Source organism: Harmonia axyridis, chromosome 6, assembly GCF_914767665.1.
Source record: "Harmonia axyridis chromosome 6, icHarAxyr1.1, whole genome shotgun sequence".
NCBI classification, from domain to species: domain Eukaryota; kingdom Metazoa; phylum Arthropoda; class Insecta; order Coleoptera; family Coccinellidae; genus Harmonia; species Harmonia axyridis.
In genome coordinates this window covers 17,962,461-17,986,821 of record NC_059506.1, presented here as the reverse complement: position 1 = coordinate 17,986,821, position 24,361 = coordinate 17,962,461, and the positions used below count along the sequence as shown (strand labels likewise).

The following is a 24,361-nucleotide window of genomic DNA, read 5'->3' as shown; positions in this document are numbered from 1 at the left end:
TTTTGGATCGTTTAAGGATGAAAGCGCTAACAAAAACGTCCCCATTTGAAGAAAAACAGGTGCTGTTTCATCAAGACAATGCACCGTGACACAAATCAATTAAAACAATGGCAAAATTGCATGAATTAGGCTTCGAATTGCTTCTGCATCCACCGTATTGGCCAGGTCTGGCCCCCAGCGACTTTTTTCAGTTCTCAGACCTCAAAATAATGCTCGCTGGAGAGAAATTTAGAGCCAATGAAGAAGTAATCGCCGAAACTGAGACCTATTTTGAAGCGAAAGAAAAATCATTCTATAAAAAAGGTATCGAGAAATGGAAAATCTCTATGATCGCTGTATCGCCCTCGAAGGCAACTATGTGGAATAATAAAATCAAATTTTGTTTTACTATGATAGACCTGGGACTTTTCAATTGGCGTGTTATATGATTTAGTTTTTGCAGTTTTTCTTGATTTTTCTGGTGGTGGTATAAAAAATAGCCTTTAAGCAGTTGTGAAGGTGTTGATTAGTCTGCTTCACACAATGCTTTTTAGGCCTCTGATGTACGTCTTTGAAATATGTTCGTAGGCTTTCTATCTGCCCAAAAACAAGTTCCATGATGTCTACTAGTCGCCTGCCCGCTTTACTCATCGGTAGTATTGTCCTTCAATGCTGTTTTCCGGATGGTGCTTGTTTGCATTTGTCTTCAACGTTCTCAATTACCGAAAGAGAATGTTAGAATTAAACATGCATATGTATTTATGAAGGAAGAGAAACAAGAATCCCAGCTGACTAAGACTCATTACTTGCCATGGACCATGTTCATCAAAGACTATAGGGATCGTAACTTTATTGTTCAACTTAGATCGTTTATACTTGAAAAACTTAGCTTTGTTTTCAGGTCTGGTCAGATTCTGCTTCAGTTGTTCGAAGAACGTGAAAACGTAATCATGTTTTCCGTCTTTTGGGGACGATATGTTACGAAATATAAGGTCTCATTTTGAACAGAACTATTGTCAGGAACATTTAGTTTATTGATAATCATAATTATTGCGACAGTTCGTTTATCAGATATGGTTTTTATTGATTGAATGATGAGAAAGTTATTTCCCAACTTCAATTTTCCAATATCTCAAAAACGGATTCATTGAATTCATTTATTTTTATTGTTTGGTATTATGAAAGAAAACGTCTTTTAAATAAGGTACCTACCACTCACCCTATGTTGCCATGTAAAAATTTAGAGATGGTGGTCACAGCTCCGATGGATGGAATATATTTCGGGTAAATTTCATAGCGAATAATGTCCCCCCTCGAAAATGTAGTTGACATGTCTGAGCGTTTTTATATAATTCGGTTCTGCCGACCTACAGATCCGCTCTTTGGTTTTCGATGACCCATTCTGTATATTCATGACATCAATTCAAGGGAATCAGACATATATGAGTTCGTGATCTGAGTACTCTACATGGATAAATTGGTAACCTCCATATTACAAACATATTGTATTTCAGTGATACCAACAGAAAAGGAGATAAGTATTGGAGAAATGCTGCTTTTCAATCTGCAAATGTTACAGTTCAATGCACACGAGATATACGAGAAAATCTATCCTGAAACACATCGATTCAAAGGAACCAAAATCAACAATATCGGACTAGGACTATATCCAACCGTGGCGCTCTTCAATCATGAATGTTATCCTGCTGTCACGAGGTAGGGAACTCTCCACATGAATTAATCGAAAACAATAGTTAATCTAAAACAATAGTTAATCTAAAACGAAAATATTGCAATACAATATATACAATTCGTATTTTTTTTTCAGATATTTTATGGGGAAAAATATTGTTATAAATGCAATCAGGCCTATAGGTGATGGCGAATTGGTAGCAGAAAACTACGGACCAATGTTCACGAAGAAACCACTGGTTGCACGCAAAAATTTCCTCAATTCGCGATATTGGTTTGATTGCCAATGTCCTGCGTGTGTACAAAATTGGCCAATGCCTAGTTTGGATACAGAAGATATGTCAATACGATTGAAGTGAGTAAAATCTTTAATAATTATTTGTGGTTGTTCAGTAATCATAATAACATAAATATACAGTGATATAAGCTGATAATATGATACATTTAATAAACAGTTGAACTCTCTCTGTTAGTTTCTTCTGATTGTGTAACTGAAAATAGGTAAAATAATTTTGCCCCGTGAGAAGTTAACATTAGGCCAATTGAAAAGTCCCCGGTCTGATGCACAGTTGGTGGTGCTAGTATAAAATCCATATGATTTTTAGTAAGTACCAACCTTCAAACGATACGTGTAAGAATTTGACAGCAGTCCGACCATTTGTTTGAAAGATATTGAGTTGTGAGTGTAGGTGCTATTGTTATTGAAAAAATATGGAAAAAAATTATTTCGTGTGCTGATAAAATATTGCTTTTTAAGGGGGGAAAAATACAGTTGAAGCAAAATCTTAGCTTGATGAAGAGTTTCCGGGGTCTGCACCAGGAAAATCAAACATCATTGATTGGTATGCTAACTTGAAACGTGGTGAAATGAGCACCAAAGACGGTGAACGCAGTGGACGCCCAAAAGAGGCTGTCACCGACAAAAAAATCAAAAAGTCCACAAAATAATTTGATGACCGTAAAGTGAAGTTGATCGAGATAGCAGACATTGTGAAGATATCATCTGAACGTGTACATTATATCATTCACGAATATTTGTACATGAGAAAGCTATGTGCAAAATGGGTGCCGCGCGAGCTCACAATCGATCAAAAGCAACAACGTGTTAATGATTCTGAAATCTGAACAGTGTTTGAAGCTGTTTTAGTGCAATAAACCTGAATTTTTGCGTCGGTATGTGACAATGGATGAAATATAGCACCATCATTTCACTCCGGAGTCCAATCGATAGTAAGCTGAGTGGACTGCTCACGATGAACCGAATACAAATCGAGGAAAAACACAACAGTCAGCTGGCAAGGTTATAGCATTAGAATTCTGGGGTGCAAATGGTATAATATTCATTCATTACCTCCAAAAGAGCCAGACCATCAACAACGATTATTATATAACGTAATTGCATCGTTTCAAGGATGATATCGTTAAAAAACGGCTCGATTTCAAGAAAAACAGTAGCTGTTTCATCAAGACAATGCGCCGTGTCACAAATCAATGAAAACAATGGTAAAATTGCATGAATTGGGCTTCGAATTGCTTCTGCATCCACCGTATTCGCCAGATCCGGCCCCCAGCGACTTTTTTCTGTTCTCAGACCTCAAAATAATGCTCGCTGGAAAGAAATTTAGAGCCAATGAAGAAATAATCGCCGAAACTGAACCTATTTTGAAGGGAAAGACAAATCGTACTACCAAAATGGTATCGAAAACTTGGAAGATCGCTATAATCGCTGTATCGCCCTCGAAGGCAACTATGTTGAATAATAAAATGAGGTTTTGCCAAAAAAATTTGTTGTACTATGGTAGACCGGGGACTTTTCAATTGGCCTGTTAGTACTTACGCATATTCAAATTTTTGTATACTAAGGTCATTCAGAAAAAAAATTTTATTATCTGAGTTATATGAACAAAAAAGCTAAAAAATTTAATTTTATATCTTTTTTCGCATTTTTTTCAATGCACCATCGCGTAATGTTGGTGGTTAGCCTCATATAAGGATTCAACACCTCAAAAATAAATCGAAGAAATTAAAACTACCCAAAAAGGTGGTTTTCACAGAGACAGACAAAATACGTCAATTTCCAACTGTAGATTGAGCCAGACCGGTTCATCTGACAAAGAAACTTATGAAAAATAAATTTTGGGAAATTTCATATATTCCGCTTTTGTATAGAAAGGTCATTCACGAATAATTGATATTTTTCGAGTGGTTTGCCAAAAATCGCCAAAAAATGAAATTTATTTACGTTCCCGAAATTTTGATGGTAAACATCAGATCCGTATTCGGCACTACAAAAAAGCATATATAATTGAAAAAATCAAAAAACTGCCTCAATTTCGTGAGCACAAATTTACTGAACTATTATAATTTACAACTGGACTTCTGTATCAATTTTTAGAGTAGTTTATAGAGTTCAAAATATCTCCTTCAAAATACCGAAATCCACTTCGAATTAATTCCCTTTACCCCTTTGTAGCGAATGAATATCAGCTGGAAAAAATTCAAATTTAACTAATTCGAATATACATATTCATTATTCTTACCAATTTCATAACGGAAAGCTTTGATAGATATTCATCCAAATATATTGGATATTTTCAGGTGTCCAAAACAAAACATTGCTAACGTTTCATCACCAAATAACGATGGGCAGGAATATTCAAATTTGAATCTAATGAAATTTGAGTCTCCAGAAAAACAGTTAGAGGAATGCATTGAACAATATCGTTTGGCACAAGAAAAAATGAACGAGATGCAGCCCCTCGAAAGTATTGAAATATTGAAGAAGGCTCTAGATGTGTTTCATGAGTGAGTAATATCTATAATAAAATAAATAAGTTATCGCAATTTCGTTGGCGTTATTGAATATTGAATAATCTTCTCTTGAATTCAATTTCATTTTCGACAATAATACCTAAAGAATTGCAACAACCCATGTTGCATCTGATATTCATCGCAAATCATATATTATCGTTGTTTAGTTCATTTCGTATGAGAGTTACCCATTAAAGTTTTCATTTTCATATAACTGAATGAATTATATTCATTTATGAACGTTCAGCGGCTTTGGTTCAAACGAGCATTGCAAAATTTAATTTATGCAAATGAATTGTATTGTGTTGTAAAAAATTGAAAAACAATGAATACTATACTACTTCAAAGAATTCTCTTTAGAATGAAAAGCTAAACATATGTATATTTAAACTACAAGTTACAATAATCTGTTTTAAGATATTTACATTGTTAGGTTATAAAATCATCAGATTTGAAGAAACCCAACAAAATATTAAAGTTCCGTTCATAATTTCAAAAAATTTAATATATCTTATTGAGTACCTTCTATTTTCTTCATACAATTAGGAGCTTTGTAACAATTATCCGATGCAAAATTATAGGTTTGCATATTCAGTTCAATATTCCTTAAGCCATTAGTAGCAAAATGAGGATATGAATAGAAAGAATGTTATGACTATGTACTCAACTCAACGGATAATGCATAAGTTAGACTCCAATCGTGATCAAATTTGTTCTATAATGTGTACCTACTACCTATGCCTGAACTGTAGTTGGATCCAAAATTGGTACAATTAATCTGTATACTGTAATTATGACTTCTATACAAGGGCGTTTAAATGGGGGTAATTACCCCCCCCCTAAGATTTCCAAAATATAATATTGCAGAATTCTCGCAAAGACGAAAAAGGAAATTTTTACCATGAAATGATTCAATAATTATTCCACTTTTCTTCGGAATAAACACGGCAAAGAACTGAACTGAGTAATTCTGCTTAGAAAAATTGTCTGAGTTGTGTTGTACCCATTATTGTGTTTCATTCAAATTGCAATTTATTTGTGAAGACATAAGTTTTGAATTGACAACTGGGTGTTTTTCAATTGAAGATATATAAGGAAATGACAAATTTCTCGGAAAAGTCCTATAACGTACATGAGTACCCAAACACTTTGTTTTTAAGATATTTTAAGATGTTAAAGTTCAAGTTTATTTCTCATAGATCCTTCCCTTCACAAGATAATTCATTTAAATTCGCGATAGATATTCCAATTTAAAGTTTTCATCATATATTATGCTAATTTTGAATGCAAATCCATAGGGTGATATTTTTTTCTGGAAGGCTGCCTGGTTCTTTCCTTCAGAACTATTTTTTTGGTGAACCGCTGGTAGTAGAAAAAATGTAAAGAGAAACTCTGGTCCAGTACTACACTTATTAGTTTGTTATAGTTTCCTCGTATCTGCTATCGATTTCGAGAAAAACATTTCAAACAGCTGTCTAGTAATCCTCAGAAAAATCCAAATTATTATAAAGATCCAGCTTGTAGTATTCATGGGACTCTTTATTTCTCATTTTCCTCCGTTAATATAATTTTGGAACACCCACTGTAAGATGAAAAAAAACGAATTGTTAATAAAAGAATTATTTCGAGTAATTTGTTTCAAACTTCGATATCAAACTTCTTCTTCTCATATTACAAATCTGAGTAAACGTTGTCGTAAATAAAAATTTTGTATTACCCCCCCAAGAAAAAAATATCTACGCCCTTGCTTCTTTATAGTCATATCGTTATATTTGACATACAAAATAATATACAAGTAACAATAATTTCAGATATTACTAGTATACCCAATAACACAACAATAATCCACTATTATTCAAGAGTTTTCTAAGAGAATTCATTTATTTGCTTTTTCAGAATTGCTCTTCCACCACACAGAGAGACTCATTTGGCTGAAGATACTTTAAGAGCCTGCTATGCTGATCTTGGGAATACCTTTGAAGTGCCTTCGAAAAAATGATTCATTCAAAATATTCATGAAATAATTCTGAAGAGAAAAAGTAAATCTCGCATACATTTGTAGTTAAAAATGTTATGTTAATGAAAATAGATTGTTGAATATTTTGTGTGTTCATTCAAAATAATTTTAGTTATAAATTTGACGATCAAACCTAAAAGTTTCCAATTGAATTTTCTGTTGTTAGATATTCAGCTTTAACTATTTTCGTTGCAAATTATTGCCAAATGAATATGCATAAAGCATTGGTGGCTCGTGTCACTCAAAACAGGTGAGGCCCGAAGGCATACATTTTCATAGTTCATATGATACTCATAAAAGATCATGGCAATTAATTATCGTTTTAGAGATATGGAGGAAAGTAGACGTTTCTTGAATGAGATACACTGTTAGGCCAATTGAAAAGTCCCCGGTTTGATGCACAGATGGCGGTGCTAGTATAGGGCTGCCATACGTCCCGGTACGCCGGGACATGTCCCGGTTTGGACCATTGTGTCCCCGTGTACCGGTTAGTTATTCAATTGTCCCGGTCAGTAATTTGACCGTTATGAGATTCATATTTGTTATATAGAGTAGGTGAGACAAAATTTGTTTTCATGGAATCTCAACGGATTCCAGTAATCATTAATCTGAAATGCTGTTTCTGTTGCTCAAACATTATTTTTCAGAAACCGAAGGATTGAAAATAAAATTATTAAAATTGGACACATAGCCAAATAAATCGTCTTATAGAATCACTTTATTTTGTATTGAATCCTTAGAAAACCGTAATATTTCCATATAAATTATTTTCGCTGTCAGTGCTGATAACACAAATAGGTACTTATTTCGAAGTAAAATAAAGGTAAGTTTTTTTTAATTAGAAGAGATTTTTTCCGAAGGCAACGAAACTATCGGTTGTCCAGCGCATAGACTTCACAATACTGCTTCCACTTCCGCCGATATGATGTCAATTTCTGTGCAGTCTATTGGTCTTAAAATTTTCAAATATTTTTCGATATTTTCTGTAAGGGTCGAACGATAAAAGGTTTTCGTGAGTATGCAGAAACAACTTACAGCAATGTACCTTCCAATTCTAGAATTCGATGGCTTTCACTACTTCTAGCTATTGAACACTTGCAGCTATGGGTGTCATTGAAAAAAATTTTCTTAGCTGAAAAAAAGCCTTTAAAGCTGTAACCGATTTTTTTTTACTCTTTATAAGAACTTTATACTCATTTTCTACACAGTCAAGCATTTCTAATTGACAAACCGATTGAAAGCATTGGAAAATCATTAATTAGGTACTGTTATTAAAGTAAAAATTAATTGGGAGGACAGATACTAAGAGTTGAATGGAATATTACTGAATAAATGTTTTGGGAACCAAACAAGACAAGTCTATAAAAAACTAAAGAATGCTAGCACGATGAATACAATGCAATAAGTTAAATTTGACAGTGAAGTCAGAGATTTTTCACAACACCCGTTATCTCGAATATAAATTATAATGGACTCGGCCAATGACAAAATTCGATATATTTGTATGAATGTTTCTGAATGCTGTTCCTTAATTAAATCTAGTAGAAGAATCTGTTGTAAATTGAATGGGAAAGATTCCACGTTCGAAGATTCCGTTTATGAAAAATTTAAGTACCTATTTGAATTCTTTCATTTTCGCAGAAATTTCAGATGAACGGAAAGCTAAAAAACGATGAATAGATGTCATTTCTCAATAAAACAAGAGAACATGAAATAAAGACGAATCTTATTAAATGTGCCTATATATTCTCGCAATTCTGGAACACAATGTTCATGTGGAACGGGTGTTTTCTTTTCTATGAGATCTTGACAGTGGTTTAAGAACGAAATGCATCAAGCACAGTAAGCACAGTGGAGAGCATAATTCAAGTTATTCATAATTATAAAATGACATACGTAGAATATTATAATTATATGAGAAAAAAATTACTTGAAAAGGCCCAAACTTTGAAATTTATAAATGGGCTAAAAAAAATAGCACTGAGGATTAAGCCTAAAAAAACGGTACCATACCAACTTGTTCATTGTTGCGACTTTATGTCGTTTTTATTGCGAGTTGATATTATTTTTGTTCTTTATAAATTATTTGAGATTTGTCCGAATGAATCTTATTTTATTGGAGAATGTGTTATAATTCAACGTGCAAAAACCCTGGATTATTATTAAATGAATACCTCTCAGATGAGGTTTTAATTTTTGTGTAGTAATTCAACCTTTTTCTGTGTCTCCTGTCCCGGTCGATGTTCCAACATTTATGGCAGCCCTATGCTAGTATCAAACCCATATGATTTTCAGTTATCGAGTACTAAGATGTCTATAAACATGGTGTATGCACTCGTGAATTTTTGAATGGAATGACATTCGACCAAATTGAAAATATTAGTTTCATTTCGTGTCGGCGCCGCAATGTCATACTTTTCATTTCGATCTTTTTTCGTTTGATTTTGACAGGATACATTGATAAACCCGATCCTAGCCAATCAGGAGCTTAAGTAATATTCTCAAAATTGGCGAAACAAAATATAATCACTCCATACACCAGGTTTTTAGACATCTTATCTAGTACCAAACGATACGTGTCAAAATTTGACAGCAGTCCGACTATAAGTTTTTGAAGGGAAAAAATACAATTGAAGCAAAAACTTGGCTTTATGAAGGTTTACGGGGTCTGCACCAGGAAAATCAACCATCATTGATTGGAATGCTAAGTTTAAACAAAGTGAAATGAGCACCGAAAACAGCAAACGCAGTGGACGCCCAAAAGTGGCTGTCACCGACGAAAAAATTAAAAAAGTTCACAAAATAATTTTGAAACACCGTAAAGTGGAGTTGATCGAGATAGCAGACATTGTGAAGATATCATCTGAACGTGTACATCATATCATTCACGAATATTTGTACATGAGAAAGCTGTGTGCAAAATGGGTGCCGCGAGAGCTCACAATCGATCGAAAGCAACAACGTGTTAATCATTCTGGGCAGTGTTTGAAGCTGTTCAATTGTCAGCTGAGTTGGCTGCACACGATGAACCGAATCCAAACCGAGCAAAAAAAACACAACAGTCAGCTGGCAATGTTATGGCATCAGTGTTCTGGGATGCGCAAGGTATAATATTCATTGATTACCTCCAAAATGGCCTGACCATCAACAACGATTATTATATAGCGTTATTGGATCGTTTAAAGGATGAAAACTTTAAAAAACAGCCCCATTTGAAGAAAAATAAAATCCTTTTTCATCAAGAAAATGCACCGTGTCACAAATCAATGAGAATAATAGCAAAATTGCATAAATTGGGCTTCGAATTTCTTCTGCATCCACGGTATTCGCCAGATCTGGCCCCCAGCGACTTTTTCCTGTTCTCAGACCTCAACAGAATGCTCGCCAAAAAAGAAGTAATCGCCGAAACTGAGGCCTATTTTGAAGCGAAAGACAAATCGTACTACAAAAATGTTGTCGAAAAGTTGGAAGATCGCTATAATCGCTGTATCGCTCTGCCAAAAAAATGTGTTTAACTATGGTAGACCGATGACTTTTCAAATGGCCTGTCATATGTATATTTCTAAGCAGCATCCCGGTATCGGTTTATCAAAAATGTCATCCGTTTCAAAGATATTGAGTTTGTCGACTTAATTTTTTTTATGGGACATCTAATATTTGTATATTGAATACATATTCTGGAAATTGAAACAACATCATCAATTCAAATGAAATATATTATCTTCGAATGAAAAACAATCGAATGCTGTTATGTTGTAAGTTTTCAGGAAATATTTGATTCCTTTTTTATCAGATTTTATCGGAATGTGTAAATTGCTAAACGTAAACTGTAAAAATTGAAGGGTGAATGATTTTTTCTCAAAATGTCAATTTTGTGTTATATTCATTAGAAATTATTCAAACTTAACGTTATAATATATTTTCAACCACACCTTGGTTTGATGTTGAAATCTCTATTAGTTCACTTTCGTGATAATTACGGTGATCATAATCATGAGTAGGAGTGTCGCACGTGAATTACAACATTGTTATCCTTTGATCCTATCCTTGTGACCTATTTATCATAGAGGCCAATCAAAAACAGCGAAATATAAAACGCGCATTCTCGATTTTTCGGATCAACCCACATTCAATAATTATTGACTAGAGTAATAGTTTCCGTGGTTCTATATTCGGTATGAAAAAGGAGATGTGATTTTTTTTGGTTCATTCCATTGCAATACGTGTAATCCAGAAATTCACGGAATTAAATTATTGGATGGATTTCATGCAATAAAAAATATGAAGAAGAAACTTCCTGGTCTGTGTTAGTTTTCAGAATATTCACCTCAGAGTACCTACCTCTTTTAATTGAAAAATCATAATAGAAAATGATGTTACTTGATCAACCTGATGTGGAACATAGAATGACATATTACTTTCATCATTTATAATTCTTTGAGAAAAAAAAGCACATGGAAATGTGTTCTTTGAAGGTCGTTCTTTCCACTCCCCACCCGATAACAGCATCAAATCATGAAAGAGGAACTATCAAATATGACTATTTCGGATGATATCGATTTTTTCATTGAAATTTAAACATTTTTTGAGAATAAATTCAGCGGCTTCCTATCATGAAATCAACACCCCACAAAAATTCTACCGTTTTATATAATCTTGATTTTGGCGTTTTTTCCTTGCTTTCCTGTAATTATTCGAAAAAACCGAAATTTCACAATATTCTTTTATTTTCGATATATTTCTAACTGATTTCTCAACTTCAGTTCGATCAAATGTTTATTCAACAATCGAGAACAATAGAATTTCATGTGGACTTAATAACTTGAAAGCCATAGAACGTATTTTACCCATTAACGAACTCAATCCAGATCTTCTGATCTTGAACCTACCCTGAAGATTTCGAATCACTAGTACCTCTGTACTAGATAGATTTGCACAAGTTTGACTAGAATGTTCGAGATCGACTTGAGTTTGACTTGAAATTAAGTCAAACTGTGAAAATTAGTTCAAGTCAAATCAGGTTTGAAAATTCAAACTGTTTGTCAATCTAGTTTGAAAGAGTGAAAAATAAATAATTCATTTAGTATATATGCCTTGAATGTGTAAAATATTTATATTGAATATAGTAAGTGGGTACAAGAAATACCTAGATTAATTTAAAACAAACAAAAAATAATTTCAAATTTTTTTTAATCAACTCCAACTTGTCACTTCAAAATTATTCGTGAAAGTAAAATTCTTACTTCAGAACTTCTTATAAATAAGTGAATACTAATAAAAATTAGAAGTAAAATAAAAGAAACCGCAAATTATTAACTTCAAAAATAAAGGAGCTGGCGTCCAAAAACTATTTTTACAATTTTAGATCCAACGTTTTATGTTGTTGCTATCACAAATTCTACTTGTTGCTTCCTGCAGAAATTCTTTTTCATACAATTTCTTGTGGCTCTTAATCAAATGTCCTTAAATAACTAGTTATACTATTGACATTATACACAGTACATATACCTTTTTTCTTTATTTTTACATAATTTGCACTTTGCAATTTTCATTGTTTTGAAATCGCCTGCCGCAACATCAACAAAATGTGTATATTTCTTTTTCTTGTTGATGAATTTTGCCTCGTCTACATATTTTTTTTCATAGTTTTTGCAGGGGGGAGGGATCTCAAAAGCCAGACTCACTTTGTTTTTGTACATATTCCGAGCTGCATGAGCTACATGAAAAAAGTTCAGGTTCAGACATTCCGAGTTCAGACACAACGTACACACATAAAAAATATGAACTATAACTAATTTGCGGAATGGCTGAGTACAGGTTCAGACTCACGTTGCGCAATGTTATATTCAAACTTCAAACTGTTTGAAGAAGTTTGATTTCAAGCCAAATCTAAGGATACAGAAATCAAGTCAAGCCAATTTTTTTTTTACATAAAAAGTTTGATTTTCAAGTCAAGTTTGTGAGTAAAATCAAACTAGTTTGAATTGAATGCATCTCTAGTACTATAGCTGGTGAGCTATATTGATCTGCTGTAGCAGGTAGCACTATGCCACTCAGAAGATTTGTGTAATCATTACACAATCTCTGTGCCAATCGAAGTTTGGCGTTAAGGGTGTTCAATACCTTGTTCATACCACTGCTATTTCAGTGCTAATTTCAATGCATTCCAATTCCAAAGTACAGGTCGGATTCATTTCATTTTTTGAGTGAACAATGACGTGATAGTGAACTTGAAGATCTCGTCTCGATTTTCAAAAAAAAATCGATAGTATTCCGAAAATTGAACTTTGAAATTTAACACTTTCTTTAAATGACTATTCAGCTTTAGAGAGACTTCTCATTTCAAGTAACTCATCCACAAATGTTCAGTGATATTATGAGTTTTGAATTGGTGCAAACATTTTTTAAAAATTGCTTGATTTGCTCTAGTTATAGATGTTTTTCAAATAGAATTATGCTTTTTGGAACGCCTCCCAAAGGTTTACGCCTTTTTGCAGCATAAACACCAATAGAATCTTGAACTGTATTTTATGGCTCGAGATGAATGACACTTTTATGATTTATGAAGGTAGGGTTTCTCTGGTTGGCTAAAATTGTGGACATTACTAGTTCATGTCAATATTGCAATGAGGATAGGGATAGATAGAAAACTTGTGATGAAATTATTGTTAGAATTACAAACGATACTGTTCCTAAAAATATATTACTAGCTGATTTTATTCGTAATGATATCTAGAGAAGTAAATTTTGAGCGCTTAGTAGCATAAAGAAAATTTCAAAAGTCATAAAGAAATTAAGATGAAAAAATGGTATCTGGATTTTTGCCGAAATATGGAAAATTATTAATATTTGAGAAATCTGAAAAAAAATTCTCAAAAAAAAAATTTCTTGTGAGAAACTCTCTATTCCCGAAACTCTATCTATAATATTTATCGTTTTAATTTAACGCTAAAAATAGGCAATTCTTGATTGAGAAAATTTTCTCGTACTTCCTTCATTAATATTAACTTGGAAAAAATTTTAGTAAACATTTTTCGCTTCGTGAAGCCATTCTTGTATACATACCTCCTTGAAAATTTCATGTCATAAAAGTTTTAGAAATTGCAATATTTTTTTCAAAATAATTTTTTTCGTTAACAAAAAATGAAAAATTTATGTAATGCCATGTAAAGTGATGTGAGTTTTTTCTTTTTCATCATCATATACCGTTTCTCCATTAGCGAATGACATCTTTTAATCCAAAAAATCCGCTGTTTGTGTAATTGAATTTCAATAATATGAAATATGGAAATATTCCATTTTTTCATAAACAATTTATGAGCCTACGGTCATTTTTTTCTCGAGTTAATAGATGCCTTCGTTGATGAAGGAAGGATCATAACATATTAAATTGAAAAAAATTCACAACATTATATTTTTCGTTTCTTTAGATTTCTTAAATGTTGATAGTTTCCGAGATATCACTTCGTCACGATAGCCGTACTTTTCGAATTTTGTGACGGTTATGGTCTCCAACGATAGTGTTTGACTCACTGATGACGAATCCGTCCTCAAATTCGATTCTGGTCAGCCCGTCAGGCCGTCCTATACATGACAAATATATGATATGCAGCCCTTTCTCACTATCTATATATTCAATTTCAATGAATCTATAAATCAAACTAGAGCTTTATGAAACGTTATTTCTTAGAATATATAAGAAAAGATATTTGTAGACAATTCAATTTTGAAGGCATAACTTATTCCATTTATGAAAAGGAACTGTGTAATTAGTATATTTTCTATATGATGAGTACCTATATATTCGAATGGATGATACAAAAAATATTAGTTTCAGCTATTCGAAAAACGTGTGAATAACAGTGCATTCATTGTGATATTTTTTATATTACTATTATTTTATACCTCAATTATGGCGAAGCGCCCTTATTCATCAGGATTGCATAACGCGTAGGGCTTCCCCTTGCACACCAAAAAAAGTTCTTGAGATTTGTAAAATATTTTTTCTTCGATTGACAGCAAATATTAATTTTGCAGACACATATCAATCAGTAAAGCATTACTTTTCCTGCCTAGACAGCAAAGTAAGTAGTTTCATGAATAGGCATCATCAGAAATGATTAATGGAAATAAAACATTCCAAAAATTTGTCAAACTATATTTATTATGGACATATACATTTCCATAGCAACCAACCATACCAACAATTGCAATTTGTATCAAATTTTATTTTAATTTATCACTACAAAATAAATGAAAAGATCGATATTCAAGCTAATATCGGATGAAAATAGTTATTTTCAAATAAAAAATACTTTCAATAGTTATTTATTTTACTATAGGTAGCAAAGTAGTAGATAGATTGCCGCGGCTGATAGTTCATAGTCGAGTCATATTATAAAAAATACTAATACATGGCTGAGCGTATCGTGGCTGGGAATTCAGCTAAGGAAGTCAATCACTACTTTGTCGCCTAGTAAAACAAATTATTGTGTGAATTTTATTTGACAATAACCCTTTTCATCCGATTTCGATGAAACAAAGCTTGAAAATTGAACTTAGATGAGCTGAATATATCTGTAAAAACCCAAAGTGACACCTGATAGACAGAACAAAATACAACTTTTCATTCCTATTCTGTTACCCTTTTCTTATTGCCCTCACTAATTTTTTTTACGACTTATAATACGTGTCAAATGTCAAATAATCATTCTGAATTTCAGGAGAATATAAAAAATTCTCATCTAGATAAAGAGACCGACAACAATAACCTAATAAATCACATATCTTATATTCCTATACACAGTGTTGTGGCCTCCAAAGGCGCATAAAATGAGAACTCAAAAGCTTTTCGAATTTTTCATTCTACAAATCTCAATATGCAAATTTTTCTGATTTTCTCTGTGAAATCTTATAACCAGAGATGATCATATATTTTTTCTCAATTCTAATAAATTGCTATTTCTATTATCCATACTCAAAATGAGTCCATGACAGTGGTTCCTTGTAATTTCTGTCTTCACAATATTTTCAGCGATTTTCTTATTTAGTATTATATACCTAGACAGTGGCGTACCCAGACATAAGCCTTGGAGGGGAGATAAAGGAAAAAAAGATTCAAATTTTCCTTCTTTTGAAGAAGTTTTCCAAAGAATTTGCTTACTCATAATAAGATTGTGATAAATAAGGTTGTAACATATAATGGATATTCCTCCTGGGGGTATAGATCCCCCTTATCCCCCCCCTAGGATACGCCACTGTATCTAAACTGAACTGAATTTCTAAAGTTTACAGAAACACAAATTTACTCTTTGCTGGGCTTCATCGAGAGTTGAGATTTTATTAGGGGCAATAAATACCAAACAGGCGGTTCTTCAAATTGAATGGGTGTGTCAGGTACAAATCTACCAAAAATTTTCGTGTAGCACCATCTAGCGGAATTGCAGTTTCAGCGCAAAGTAGTCTACAACCTTAAAGCTAGGTTGACATGAGTAGTGCATGGCGTTCGTTGATTTCACTTTCTAATTTACGGGAATATAATGACGTATATTCGTATTTCAAGAACCTATTTGCCAAATTATGTTGTTTCTTCGTCGGCACAAAGGGAAGCCGACCAGCCCTAATGACTGCACGTGTCTTTCAGCGCCAATCTGGTTATTTATGACTATGATGCGACTCCTTTTTGATGGGAATTAACTTTGTCGGTATTCCTGTCTGTTGTTTTTGACCGAATTAAATCTCATTTCGAATTTCTAAACATGTGATTTTTGTTGATCAATCACAAAACGTTTTAGGCTCTATGTTCATAGGACTTATTTCATTCAAGGAATCTCCCTTTTTCGTTTTCTCGTGCCGTATCTTCACAAAAATTTTTGACTGAGAATTGTTTTATATAGTTAGGCTATATACAGGGTATACCGGGAAGAATGCAACAAATGGATACATAAATGAAGGTCATTATGGGGGACTCGTATCAAGATCGCCGTGTGCTATATACAGGGTGATGTTAATCTTATAAGTGAAATTTCACAATAACTCCTCAACTAATTGACCGAAAAATTTCAAATTTTGGAATGTAGTCACTCTACTATCGACTTCGTTCAATATTTCTGAAATCGTGAACAAATCAGATCCGGACTTTTTCTATTTTCTTAAATATTGGATCACCCTGTACGTGCACGTTTGATTTTTTTCTCGAATTCGTAACCACAAATAATTTATTCATAGAGAAAATTAAAGAATCATTATAGGCACCGTCATACAGGGTTATCAATAAGACAATAAACATTGCCTTATGAGAGAAATTTCATTTTTCGATAAAGTTATCCGTAGAATTGAATTCGAATTTGGTAGTTCGCAATTCCTGACGTCAAAGGAAATACTTTTTTTCCTTCACCATTTTTTCCGAATCAGGGCTCGGTTGAAAATATATAGGCTGTTGAAAATCCATAAAAAAATGTAATTTTCAGTTATATCTCGCAAATGGAATGGAATCGGACATGTACAAACAAAGACTCACCCTGTATAGTTGGACTATATATTTCTGCTGACTGATGTCTGTCAGATTTTCAAACAATTTACTGATAACTGATTTCCATCCTTTGAAGAAAAAGAAGAGAGTTATTTCTGGAAAATCTGACCAGAACAAGGCAACTGCACAAATCTACCAAAAGTATCTGAAGCAATTTTCGCCGAAGAAAAACGTACAAAAAGTGTAGTACTGAACCAGAGTTTCTTTTTTAATTTTTCTAAACTACCAGTGGTTCACAAAAAAATAATTCTGGAGGGGAGAAGCTAGCACTCTTCCAGAAAAAATTCACTCTGTAGATTTGCATTTGAAATTAGAATATCACATGATGAAAACACAATGAATTGTTCAACACAGCCCAGATAATTTTTCGGTGCGAATTACTCATTTCAGTTCTTTTATAACTACATATTGAAATTTTGTGAGGAGAAGATACAAAAAACCGAAAACAACGGGTAAGTGTATTCCGATGACGAATGCAAAATAATAGATGGCTAATAAAAGGCGATGGCGAGAAAGCGGATAGATAAGAGAAAATAATAAACCTCGGACAAAGACGAGCTCGGTGCAATAAAAGTACTCATCTTGAAAGCGATAACTAATAAACCGTAAAGGGGTCCAAGGGGTTTAGTGTCGTGTCGATTCAAAGGAAAGTGAAATGATTATTATTAGTTCATTTTATGGAGAAATTTTCGTTCTTCGTCTTCTAAGATTTCTAAAATTTTATATTTTGAAAATCTTGGGGGGGTAACTAACCCCAGTACCCCTCCATTTCTACGCCCTTGATCAATGCGGTATAATAACTGATTTAATTCGACATCATTTTTTCCTGGAACGATTCCAACAGTTCATTCTTGAAAATAAAAAATTAAATACTCATTAGCATTAATCCATTTGATGATATTTTTATTCGTTGGAATAAATATTCATTTTTGCACGATTCATCTTCGTGAATTATTTAGCATCTGTTGCCAAGACGGTAGATCTAATTGATTATAAGCTATTGGCATTTTTAAAATGTGATAACTTATCGATTGTCCTATGTGATTGGTGGCATGTGAAAGGGCTACAAGTCAATCAGGACTTCAACGAAGTACGTTATTTTGAAATTCGGTCATAACGGTCATGTTGGGAATCTCAAAAAGTCTTCACTTTGATATAATAATTAAGAAATGAAAATGAAAAATAAGAATATCAGCAAGAAAACTATTTTATTTTGATACCACAATTTTTTAATTGTGATACAATTTGTAGGAACGTATTTCGGGTTTGGCGAATTTCTTTTATAGGAACTGTCGAATAACTTCAACTATAAACCTTCTGAGGTTATATTCTGATAAATGTAATTGTTTCTTTATAGTCTCTTGGTTAGAAATCCGATGACTTGTAAAATCTATTTCATATATTCTAATATCGTTATTCATTCTTCCGAAGCACCTCCATTGGGATTGATATAGCACTGGAGAGACCTAGAAATTTTTTAAAAAGTCTCAGCTCGCAGATATTTCCTCTAATGGTCCAAGATTTTTTAAGAAGGGCAAAGATTTCCAGGTCCATCTAGTTTATGGAAACGGTCATCAGAGCACACTTGAGATCATATTTTTCCAAATAACGATATTTTGCAGAATTTTTTTCAGCTAGAAAATTATTTTCTTGACGATAATCATATAAGGGTGGAACCGAGAAATTTGAAATTTCCTCCTCCTCGAATCAGAATGTCAATAAAAACCAATCGAAATGTCATTAAAAACGATTCAAAATGTCATTGAAAACAAATCAGGAGCTCATTGATAAAGAATCGAAAAGTCATTAAAAACAAATCGAAAGCTCACTAAAAACGAATCAAAATGTCATTAAAAACAAATCAGAAGCTCATTGAAAACAAATTAAAAACGAATCAGAATGTCAATAAATCCAATCGAAATGTCATTAAAAACACATCAACATCTCATTGAAGCAAATCAAAAACTAATTGAAACTGAATCAAAATGTCATTAAAACGATTCAAAATGTCATTGGAAACAAATCAGGAGCTCATTGATAAAGAATCAAAAAGTCATTAAAAATAAATCGAAAGCTCATTAAAAACGAATCAAAATGTCATTAAAAACAGATCAGAAGCTCATTAAAAACAAATTGAAAGCTCATTAAAAAAAAAACAAAATGTCATCAAGAATGATTTAAAACGTCATCAAAAACAAATCGAAAGATCATTAAGAACGAATCAAAAGCTCAATGAAAACAAATCACAAGCTCTTAAAAACGAATCAAATTGTCATTAAAAAAAAAAGCTCATTAAAAACACATCGAAAGCTCATTGAAAACAAATCAAAACCTCGTTAAAAACTAATCAGAATGTCATCAAAAACAAATCAAAAGCTTAATAATGTTTCTAGTTGAACTCTTCGATGTTGAAAATGATGCTTCAGAAGTGATACCTATCAGTAATCAAGGGTTGAAAGGATAAGAATATTACTGGCGACAGGGCCGCCACCAGGACCGGCAAACCGGACATTTTGCCGGGGCGCCAAAATTTAGGGTTGCAGTGAGTCAATAAAACAAAACATACTTGTTATGTTTTATGCTCCATCAAGAGCTATTTTTTTTTATCCGAATATGCGCTCTCAATTATCGTTATAAAATACAAATAGGTAATAAAATGCACCTTTTTTAGAAGATAATTTCAAATTAAAATAACGATTTATATGGAAATGAAGAGATGCCTAAGAGGAATAACAGAGGCTCCTACGAAGAAAATTCAGATAAATTAGACAAATCAGGCCAGCGAAATTTTATTTTACCGGGGCGCCTAAATATCTGGCGGCGGCCCTGACTGGCGATTCGATTCAGATGATGATGAAATTCTCTCAACAAGAACTCACAATGTCTTTACACTTGATATATTCAAAATGATGATATAAAACACTAATAGTTTCAGATGGAGCTGAAAAAATATTTCTGTGAAATATTTTAATTATATGACGATGATAATCAGCACAAGAAAAACTTAAAATAATAATCTTCACTTTAGCGAGACGAATTGAATGATTAACATGTGTATGACTTGTCGCCAAGATTGATATATATCTATAGTTGCCTATAGATGGCAGCAGGTCATCAGGGCCGCCGCCAGACATTTTAGAGCCCCGCCGAAATAAAATTTCACCGCCCTCTGTTTTGGCTAATTTATCTGAATTTTCTTTGAAGGAGCCTCTGTTATTCCTCTCTGGCTTCGTTTCAATTTTATATGAAATCGTATTTTTCAACTCAAAATCACCTTGTCAAATTTATCAAAACGTCCTGCTTCAAACTGTTTGAAGAAGTTTGATTTCAAGCCAAACCTAAAGATAGAGAAATCAAGTCAAGTCGAACTTTTTTACATAAAAATTTGATTTTCAAGTAAAGTCAATTTTGTTAGTAAAATCAAACTAGTTGAACTTGAATGCATCTTTAATATACCTACTCAAATATTGTGAAATGGTATTTTTTCTGCACACATTTGAAAATGGAATCAATCATATCATTATCAATTTAGTATTAATTGAAAAAGATGTTTAACTTTTTTATTTGCAAATACATATTTTGAACAATTTTCATGCATATTTTGATCATTAATTGTTTGTAAATCATCTTGTCCGATCAAGTCGCATATAGTCTAATTGTATCAATCAAAAGACAATCCAATGTATTCGATAGGTTGTACCTAGTGGTTGCACCTATCACTAGAACCTGATCATCTCCAGCAGATTAATACCGGTCTATATGTCAAGTTCAATTGTGCCAATTAGTACGTATGGGCCAGATTTAGTATCCTGAACTGAATGTAATCGATTAAAGTAGGCTTCAATGCAATTATTTCGCTTTGATAACCGATTCCACTTGATGGCCAACATTTTACCTTGGCACAAAGAATTCGTACGGTCAGATCTGTATTGAAAGATGAATAAAGGTTCCACACTAGATAGGATTTACTCTTTTAAACCACGCTTACATTATACAGATATTTATCATTCTCAAATACACATCACTTCATTTATAGTTTTATTGTAAGATATAAACATTCCGAAACTTTCATGAAATAGAAAAACGAACTTATATTTATTTAGAGATAAACAAACGAAATTGAAAAAGCTTTCTCTAATAATTGAACGTACATTCCTCAAACAAAGCCCTGTATGATCTCATCACAAAGTCAATCTTTCCAGAATTATGAACTGAAAAAGCACGACTAGCAGTTGACCAATCTGTGTTTAGATTTAATTATATATGTCCGTCTGTAAACAAGATAACTTTCAAAAGAAAAACCGTTCAGTTTTCTGTTTTCTTGAAAATTTTCAGACTATGGATTTGATCGAAATGATGTGAGATGGCAATTTTAAAGCTTCATGAATATTTTCATGTTTATCGTGTCAGCAGGACCAGAGACAATTCATGAAGAATTATGTACAGGGTGTTTCCTAATTGGATGTCAATATTTATGGGGTTGATTTCTGGGCCATTTTAAGAAAGAAACATATGTGCTAAACGTCTTAAAATTTTCAAAAGTAAATCATTTATTATTAATGTCTACCACTTCAGATATTTTAATGAAAGTTGTCATACATTTACTATGAATCAAGAGGCATTTTTATTGTATCATTTTTTTTCATTTCCACCAGTGGCGTTCGTACGTAATTTGACATGCCTATTTTGGCAGACATTGATGGTCTGCCACAGAGTTTTCCTGAAAAAAAAATTATTTTTGAAATTTAATTTTGAAATTATTTCTTACCAAAGTTGATCACTTGACTTTTTTCAATCCGATGCATGGTTTCCACTTATATTTAAATAAAAACCGTTTCTCTCCATGATCATAACATGACAATATCGCCATGCACACATACGTATATTTTATTTTTTTGGATGAAGCCCGTGCATCGAACTAAAAAATTCAAGAGATCAAATTTAAAATATCTTTAATAATATTAATATAATATTGAAGTGGTATTGCAGATATAAATAATAAATTATTCATTTTCGAAAATTTTACCACCCTCTGTATCTCAAAAGGTAAGACGTTCAGGACATATATTTAAATGAAGTTTTCTTCTTGAAATGGGCTCAAAAATCACCTTCATAAATATTGAAATTCAATTAGGAAACCCCCTGTATATGTAATATGTCTAATATCAACAAATCTTACTTGAAATTTTGCATGTAAATGATACAAAATAACTATTCAAGCTTTTTACTGAACTTCATTTTGATCGCCTCACCGGAAATAGAAAGAAATCAAGTAGAATGTTGTTCAAAAGCTGCTAAATTAATGCAACGTACAAATTCAAAATCTTCACAAATTTTCTAGTTAATTTCCTCTTGAACCCTTCAGCCGATTTTAGCAATTATTTTCTTACAACGAAGCTTGATTCCTCAGCAACTTAAATGTTCAAATTTCGGGGAGAACAAAAATATTAAAATTAAGGTTTTAGTCAGAACACTCTGTGATCCGTTGACAAACGAGAATGTTACGAAATCTCAGATGTTGCCTTATCACATCTGAACATTTTGTACTCTTCTTATTTATTGCGATATCTAAATTTTGAGAGAAATTTCAGCACTTAATATGGTACTGTTGTAGAACGGGAAGTTAATGTTTTGATTCGCAAAGCTCTTAAACTTAATTTCAATTAATACACCAAACCAAATCTGTACCTACATAAATTTCACGAAAATGTTAACTGTTTTGATGAATTCAGATATCATTTTTCGAGCGATGAACAGAACCATTGATACAATGAAAAGTCGTTCATCATATTGATGAATTGTTTTTTCAGAATTAAGGAAAAACTTCTATCAAATCAATAAAGTCTGGTTCATTATTCGGTCGGTTGTATTTTGTATCAATAATGTATATTTGTTCATTGGAATTGTCCGGAGTAGTTAATATATCTACCACTTTATTGGTCTAATGAACAAAGTTCTTCTATCCAATGAATATTTCATGGAAACAACGAACATCAATTTCAGAATCCTGATATTGATGTATCGACTGTCCTGAATTCGTTGTCTAGTGAGGCGAACATAGGACTCCTGTGAGCTAGAAAAAAGTGGACTTCGGGCACGATTTTTGAGAGAATTGATTTGGTGAAAACCTCAACCCCATAAAATCATCTGTTTTCAAGCTATAAGGGAAAATTGGAAAATGGTGTGAAATGAAAAGTTCCCATAACTTCTTTTTCATTAATGCTAATAACACGAAACAAGAATATCCTACAGACACTATATCTGTATTAGTATCCATAGGTATCATCATTCATTTTAATTGCCATTAATTTTGAAGTTATGACACAAATTTGTGTTTTTTGAATGTAAACCATAATCATTTCCATAAGTAACATATATAATCGTTTTTTTTTCCTTTTTCAAAATATATAACATGGTATATAAATTTCTTATCAAACTGTGAAATCAACAGTTTCAATTTCACACGGCAAATCAACCAAGTGCCTATCTATAATAATATGTGAACTTCAAGATGATTTAAATATTCGGTGGCTGCCATCAAGGTCTCCGGGTTTAACACTGTAAGATTTTTTCAATATTATCAAATTTATAAATATTGTCCTTTAAATGTTACTAAAGTAAAAAATACAACGAAGTTGGGTCCGGAGGTCTTGGTGGCCACCGAATATTTTAATCATCTGAAGTTCACAGATTATATTATTATATTATACATGTCCTTAAATGTTACAAAAAGAAAAAATACAACGGCGTTAAGTCCGTTAAGTTTGATTTTCCGCGTGAAACTGAAACTTTTGATGATTTTTATAGTTTGATAAGATATATCATGTTATCCATTTTTGAAAGGAAAAAAACATTATTTGTTATAAAAGTTTTTATGTTTAAAAAACACAACTTTGTAATAAAACTTCGAAACTAATGGCAATTAGTCCAGGAGGAATCGGCGCATGAGTACCGAAAACTATTCCACCTCAATTTTTTTATGTGATCCTCTTCAAATTGTCCTACTTATAATATAAATGCATGTTGCCATGGGGCAACCCCGGGCCATATTGTTTAAACAATTGCAAGGAATTGTTATTTTTCAACTGGACAATTTTTTTTATATTCTTTATTGAAATACAAATAAAAAAGGCCCTCTGACTTTTTACGATAAAGGTAATATTTTTAAAGATATGAATTTTTAAAGGTTCAAAAAATCTCAAATTTGGGTACTTTCGACCCATTAAAAATATATTAAAAAAAAAATAAATATTAATAATATTATTTTCTTAATTCTTCATACAATAGTTAATAATATTGTAAATAGAGATCTTAAAAAATTTCATTGTTTA

General features: G+C 32.5%; 1 protein-coding gene across 1 annotated transcript in view; it reads left to right on the top strand.

Moving 5' to 3' along the window:
* Positions 1-6,585, top strand: part of LOC123683475 (SET and MYND domain-containing protein 4-like) — a 424,959-nt gene extending 418,374 nt beyond the window's left edge. Inside the window, exons 6-9 of the mRNA XM_045622551.1 lie at positions 1,494-1,695; positions 1,808-2,026; positions 4,270-4,476; positions 6,379-6,585. Coding sequence (XP_045478507.1) covers positions 1,494-1,695; positions 1,808-2,026; positions 4,270-4,476; positions 6,379-6,481 — 731 coding nt within the window. The 3' untranslated portion in view covers positions 6,482-6,585. The remainder of the gene's footprint in view (positions 1-1,493; positions 1,696-1,807; positions 2,027-4,269; positions 4,477-6,378) is intronic.
* The last annotated feature ends 17,776 nt before the right edge of the window (positions 6,586-24,361 follow it).